At 45.2% G+C, this 7,252-nt stretch overlaps 1 protein-coding gene across 1 annotated transcript in view; it reads right to left on the bottom strand.

Moving 5' to 3' along the window:
• The window catches only part of LOC101994896 (phospholipid-transporting ATPase FetA), a 75,344-nt gene that overhangs the window by 6,736 nt on the left and 61,356 nt on the right, over nt 1–7,252 (bottom strand). The window contains exons 18-22 of the mRNA XM_026786603.1: nt 4,710–4,874; nt 2,724–2,835; nt 1,398–1,503; nt 926–1,073; nt 240–423 (exon numbers count right to left, since the gene is read on the bottom strand). Of these exons, the coding sequence (XP_026642404.1) occupies nt 240–423; nt 926–1,073; nt 1,398–1,503; nt 2,724–2,835; nt 4,710–4,874 (715 nt within the window). The remainder of the gene's footprint in view (nt 1–239; nt 424–925; nt 1,074–1,397; nt 1,504–2,723; nt 2,836–4,709; nt 4,875–7,252) is intronic.

Below are 7,252 nucleotides of genomic sequence, written 5' to 3'. Positions count from 1 at the left end.
TGTGAGAGCTCCAGGACACGGGGTGTGAGTGGGGCTGTGCATGCCTGTGGACGTGGATGTGAGAGCTCCAGGACACGGGGTGTGAGTGGGGTTGCACACATTAGTCACACACTTTATACGTCAGGTGGGAGCCAGAGTCAGTGAATCGACAGCACAAAACCATTTAGACCAGTTTTGCCCATGGAGGAAGGGAGGGATAAGCCACGGGTGGGGACTACTGCCCACCTCCCCTCACATGCCTTTGATCATGCCGATGTCATTGGCCCCATCCCCGATGGCCAGTGTCACCACCTTCTTGTACCTCTTCACCAGGTCTACCACTTGGGCCTTCTGCAGGGGTGTCATCCGGCAGCAGACCACCCCCTTGCACATGCATGCCGTCCGCAGCAGCTCCAACTCCATGTTCCCTTCTAGAGCATAGGCCTGTAGTGCCAAGACACACTTACTCAAGGTGTTACCCCACAGTCTCTCGGGTGGACCTTCCCTTTGTCCTCTCCTTCCTAGGGCAAGCCTAGCTCCTCAGAAGGTGTGCTACTCCTGACAGGGCCTACTTCTTGAGTTCGTTCTAGACGTGAATTATTCCCTCACATCTGGTTTGGCCTCCAGTGGGAAACCATTTATGGCCTCTCATTGGGTCATTAGGCCAAGTGAATTTGAAGGGTCCTGTTCTGCTTGTTTTCCCCTTTACCCCAAGAAGCAAGCCATGTTAGTAGGAAAAACTTGAATAAAGAATAAAAAAGACTTTTCTTCTCTTTGGCTTCACTTTCTTAGTATACGCTTGTCTAGAGTAGCCTGGGGAAAGATGTCTTTCAGGGACCAATACCCCAGGGAGGGGAATAGAGAAGGTTTAGTTTCCTGGAGCTGGGTGGACCTGGGGTAGAGGACTCAGAATAAAGGAGCAGAGAGGTAGTTCTGTGTTGCCCACCAGACTGCAGCCATTGATGACCAAGCCAAAGCTGCCGTTGGGCATCTCGTCAAGCATTCTGAAAGGTATTTTGGTTTTCCTGGCAAGACAAATGTTTATAGGATCTGACTCCAGGAGAGACTCAGGTTTCATCTTGCTCCTTGCAGCCCTGGAAACCAAAAAACCATGGTCAGAGTCTCATCTGAAGCCATACAACATAGGAAGAAAACATGTCCAAGGTAAAGTGGACAAGGCAGGTCCCAGGCCTCTGCAGAACAGCAGACAGCCTTACACTCACTGTCTCCGAGGCCTTTGCTGCTGCCTTCCCATTTCCCCACCCACACTCTAGGTCCTGTAGGCCAAATACTTCTTTATAAAAGTATATCAGCTATTTGGAGCGTTTGTTTGTTTCCCTTTCCTCATTTCTTCTCTGTGCCTTCTGTGGAGGGGGCCACATCTGGGGTCAGGACTCAGGCTGCCTTCCCACGTGTACCTGAGTTCTTGCAGAACCGTTTCCCTGTCTGTGCCTTCCACCACGAACACCCCATCCATTTCATCCTTGAATATCCTACAGGAGTAGGCGATGTTCACAGCAGTCTCTGTGGAAAAGGGAACATGGTTTCATTTTGACTGGTCCTTACAGAGTCTTTAGGGCAAGCTACTTGGACAGAGCCCATCCGTCCATGTTTGCTCTGGATCCATTAAAATAAAATTTGTTTTTCATGAGCCAGGGGAGACTGTAGCCTAACAGTAACAGGTGAGTTTCCACTTGGCATTGCCTTTGGGCTTGTTTACGAGTAGCCAGGATCATCCAGACTTGGTCTTCTCTAAAAGGCCTTTCCTTATTGGTGAGTGTGTATGTGTGTGCCTCAGCACACGTGTGGAGGATGGAGAACAACTCGTAGGAGTCATATGGGTTCCAGGGATTGATGTCAGGAAGTCACAGTCCTAGTGGCAAGCTCCTTCCCCCTCTGGGTCATCTTGCTTGCCTGTGGATGTGTTTTGTTGAAAGTACTGTTCCAATTTCTATGCTAAATATTATGAGGATAGAGACAAGCTCAACTTGCATCATTTCTTTTATATTAAGAAACCTCAGATTTGGAATAAATTAATACTTAAGAAAAAATAAAAATAAAATTAATGCCCAAGTGCAATGAGAATGCAGATGAAAGATGCATTTTTTTTCCAGAAATTTCTTACTGGAAATTCTTGAAGGATTCATAGGACTGTGTAGGAGAAGCAAAGCTACCTTAAGTAGGACAACAACCCAAACCCAGGAGCAAGAACTGAGTTTAGGGGGACACATGAAAATAAAGGTCACAACAGGGGAGATAAAGACATGTGAGTAGCAACAGACCACCTAGGTCCTGGAAGGCCAAAGGGATGCTTACATCATGAAGTCACTGCAGGTCCCTGGGCAGAGGCATAATATGAAGTTAGTTTATGTGAAGACAGTTAAGTTGATGGTTGCATGCAGACGACGCTGAAGTTAGTAAGGACAAGAGGCAGAGAGAGCAGACAGATGGCAGGGAAGGAGGGTGGCAGCAGTCGGGGTTTTCAGAGGGAAGCTGGGAGGTGGTAAGAAAACAGATCTCGGGACAACAGAAAGGGCTGTTAAAGACAACACTATAAAGTGCTTAAGCTGTCCATTCCTTCCTGATGGGTCATGTCACCAGTGACCACCAATCCAAAGTAAACGACAAATCACATACAAATGTGGACAGGAAGCCAGGTAACTGGCAAGCTTTCTTCAAACGAAGAAGGGAAACATGGTTGACCGGGCAGAAAGGGGCTTGTCCAGGCCAGTTGTCTCCTTTACCTTGTTTATCTCCAGTTAGAACCCACACCTTAATTTTGGCTTTGGTCAGGGTGCAGATAGTCTCAGGTACTCCGCTTTGAAGCTTGTCCTCTATGGCTGTGGCCCCTAGTAACTTCAGATAGGAGACACTGGTGAGTGAGGCCCAGGATGAGAGAGCTAAGTGCAGCCTGAAGACTGCAGGCGCACCTCAACACTCTGAGCCGACTCTCCTGCTGGGAGGGTCCCAGAGGGAAAAGGCAGCACGCCATGCCTCTGCCACACACAGCTGTTGTCTCTCTGTGCAGCCCTGTCTTAGAACTCACTCTGTAGACCAGGCTGGCCGCAGACTCACAGAGATCCACCTATCTCTGCCCAGGATTAAAGGTGTGCCACCCTGGAACATGCAGGGTATTTTTATATTTTATTTTATTTTTATTCATTTTACATACCAACCGCAGTTACCCCTCCCCCTCCTCAGAAAGGGTAAGGCAGGGTTTATTTATTTATTTATTTTTATTTTTTTCATGCAGTTTTTTTTTTAACCACATACCGAAATCAAATTTAGAGACATAGCTTTAGAAACTGGAGACAGAAGAGCCTGTCCAAGTCCTATGTGAAGCTATTTGCTCACTCCAAGCCTTCACTTCTCGTATCAGAGCGGGTTTGACTCCTCTGAGAGCACCCGAGGCTTTCACGACTTCCCACCTCACTGGGTCAGGAGAATCTTGTCTAACACTAAGCCTTCTGTTTATAGTATCCTAAGGTGCTGACACGGGGTGTGAGCCCTACAACCAAACTGAGGAGCAGGGAGACGGGCAAACTAAGGCAAGGGGAAGGGAAGCTGAGGTCTCTACTGTTTGCTTTTTTTGTTTGTTTTGGCTGTTAGTAATTTCTCTTTTTCTAGTAGAGCCAGCCTGGTCAGTCTGGTAAGAAGCAAACACACACCTTTCAGGGTCCTCTTAACGTCTCTTTTTCTTACGCCTACAATCCAACCCATGTCCAAATCCTATTGGCAAAGTGCATGCGGCCCTGTGGTGACTACCTTCTCAGCAGCTGCTCTGCAGAGTGGTGGCTTGAGAGGCTGTCACATGACTTCTCTGCTCCAACCCTCCTGTGGCTTCCTTCTGTATCAGGTGTTACCCTGGCCAGGGAGGACTCTTACCTTCTGCCCCCTCACTCATCCCATTCCAGCTGATCTGCTCCTTAACAAGTCAAGCCTGTCCTTGCTGGGGTCTTTCCTATTGCCTGCACAGTGTGTGACAAGCTGGTCTGCACAGCGAGAGAGTGCTTCTCTCCACTAACATAATATATATATATATATAATATTTCCTTTTGTCTGTTTTCTCTACTATTACATAGACCACATATGTGGCTCATAGGCACATGTTGAATGAATGAGTAAATTATTTTTGTCTTGACTATGACATCAATTCATTCTGAATTACCAAATCTGTATATTATTCAGATCTTCTTCTTCTGGATCAATTCCTATTCCTTCCCTTTCTTCCTTCTTCATCCTTCTCTTTATTTTGAAACAGAATCTTCATTTTGCCATGTAGTTGAGGATGAGCCTGAGGTTCCAATCCTCCTGTCTCTACCTCCTCAGTGCTGCAATTACAGGCTAGTGTTCCCATACCCAGCTTTATGTCACACTGAGGATGGAGCCCAGGGCTCTGTGCATGCTAGGCCAGCACGTTACCAACTGAGCTACATTCCTGGCCCCAGATCATGTGGTTTCACTCAGCAATTCTGAGGGCTAAGGAAAAGGACTTAAAACTGTAGCCAGAACAATTTTTCATAATGGATTTAGAAGATTCTGGGCCTATTTAAATGACATGAATCCTTGTACTTAGTTTCTTAGGGACAAAATTTTGTGAGCTTACCCATCTTCCTCCCAGAGAAAGCCTCATGTGTGGATTCTGTGGAGGTTACTCAGAACCCTTGCTCAGTCTACTAGCTGCCATTCCCATCTCTCCCTCAGTCGGTCTCGAGCTTCTTTATACTCACCATCAAGTCTCTTTCAGCCTCTTCATAGACCAGATTTAATTTTCTTTCCCGATCCTCTAAAGTCAGGCAGGCTTCACTGTGCTTTTTAATCCATGTCTGGAAAAATGTATTATCCAGTTCTCGGTAAGCTACCATGAGGGTGCGAAGGCCTTCACTGGCAAAATCCTGGAAGATACATGTGTGTGACGGGTCTGAGCTGGGTAAGGCTGAGAAAAGAGACTGGAAGACTGACCATAGGGCCAATCTGCCTGGACAATAGAACATCCTGGGGCTAGTCTAGTACTTTCTAAGAAAAGTGTTCCAGGAAGCCAGGTGAGGTGATCATGTATGTAATCCTAGCACTTGAAGACCGAGATAGAAAGAGCCTAAGCTCAGGCTGGCCTAGGCGACATCTGGATTTCCTTCTAACATCTGGATAATAATATACTCCTCACAGAGAGGATAATGATGATGGTGGCATGAAAATGGAGAGAATAATAAACTAAGAGGGAGTTGTTATAAAATAATGTTACTTTAAAAGGTTATCACTTTTAGCAAGTCTACATTCAATTTTCCCCTCATCCTTTCTCCATCAGGCACTCAATGAACAACTTAGATAGTGCATGCGTAGTCTGTCTGCATCTTAGTGCTCAGCTGAACCGCTACAGACAACTGTGCTAACGAGAGCACAGCAGGCATGTTCTTGCACGAGTTAGTTCTTCCTCAAACACAGATATGTCTGAAGTAGACATAGGGAGCCATGTTGCTGGAGTATAGCTTGATCATAAGGAAGCTTGGGTGAGAATGTGTTGTTTAGAGCAGAGTTCACATATCTGAGGGCGTGTTAGAAACACCATGATTCCACATGCTCACTGCTAGAGTAAAGTGAGTGAGAATTTACTGGCAGGATAAGATCAGAGAAAACACAAATTTGTTCTGATTCCTTGTTTAACTTCCAGGCGTAAACAATGTAAGGCAATATCCACAGGGAATGCTAAATCTTAAGTGTTTGTCCCGTAGGGCAAACGTGATAATGGCAGAACCTAAGAGGGTAATACACATCAGATGCATTAATCCATTGGACAAATCACTCTGTGGAATATGCTACCATCTCTCATCTTAATTGTGTATTTTCTTTTCTCTTAGCATGGGCAAACCATGGCCTGGTGCCCAAGTCATCCCTGCCACCTATTCTTCTGTGGCCTGTTTGCTGATTCCTGTTCCAGTAGGCCTGGGGCTTCTGTGTGCTCGAGTCTGTCTCTCACAGGTCTGTCATCAGTGTTCAGTGTAGCTGAGTCACATGATAAGTGACCGTTAAGACTGGCATTAGGAAACATGCCCAGAGGTTTGAGAAGGTTTTATGACAGTTCTTTGAAGCCAGGCTGGGGAAATGGTCTCTGCGAAGTAGTATAGGTAAGAGAACAGGCCATGAGAAAATACTGAGGCCTGAATAAGAATAAGATGGAAGGGCTGTTTGTGTAGGACACAAACTCACTTCTTAAAACTTGAGATACGGGCTGGCAAGATGGCTTAGTGGGTAAAGACACTTTCTCCCAGGCTGACAACCTGCGTTAGGACCCAGGGCCCAACTCAGCAAACTGTCCTCTGACCTCTACACTGTGCCATGGTACTCGTTCACCCACACACATATGCAGATTAAAAGCTTGATATATAATCCACATATTGTAAAATTCACCATTTTAAAACACACAGTTTAGTTTATAGTTCAACAAGTTTGTAGAATGCTCACCATTATCTAACACTAGAACACATTCATAAATCTCCAGAGAAACACAAGTCCATTAGCATCATTGTCAACTCCTTTCCTCCCTGACCCTGGCCACTAACTTACCCCCTCTGCTCTGTATACAAAGACACCTGTTTATTTATTTACTGTGACGCACACACACACAGTGTGTGTGTGTGTCTGTGTGAGTGGCTGCGTGTGTGTGCGTAAATCAGCGGACAACTTGCGGAAGTTGGTTCTCTCCTTCCACGTGTGGGTCCTGACTCAGTGTATCAGGCTTTATCACTGAGCCTACCCAGAAGTTACTCTTTCTCTGTAGATTTGCACACTGAGTCATGAAATACTATCTTTGGACTTTCTTCAGGTAACATGCTTTCAAGGCTCATCTATAGCTGCATGGACTTCGTTCCCTTTTATTGTCAAACTTGGCTTTGTAGGGGAAAAAAGCACATTTTATTTATTCTTTTATCTGTTGATGGACATTTGGATTACTTCAGCCATTTTGTAGCCATGAATAATCAACCGTAAGCATTCATGTATTTTTTTTTCCTGTGGACATGTTTTTGTTTCTCTGGTAACAGAACTAGAATGGAATTTCTGGGCCACATGATAACTCTATGCTTAATTTTTTGTGGAAATGCAAGACTGTTTTCCCAAATGCTCATGCCATTTTACCTTTTTATCAGCATTATATGAGGACTATATTTTCTTACATCTAGATGACATTTATTATAGTCTGGTTATCTGGTTTAAACTATCCTGGTGTACAGAAAAGCAGTATTTCATGTTTTTTTTAATTTGTATTTTCTTTTTTTTT

Source organism: Microtus ochrogaster, linkage group LG5 (assembly GCF_000317375.1).
Source record: "Microtus ochrogaster isolate Prairie Vole_2 linkage group LG5, MicOch1.0, whole genome shotgun sequence".
NCBI lineage: Eukaryota > Metazoa > Chordata > Mammalia > Rodentia > Cricetidae > Microtus > Microtus ochrogaster.
Note: the sequence above shows the minus strand (reverse complement) of the source record. Positions and strands in the feature narration are given on the sequence as shown.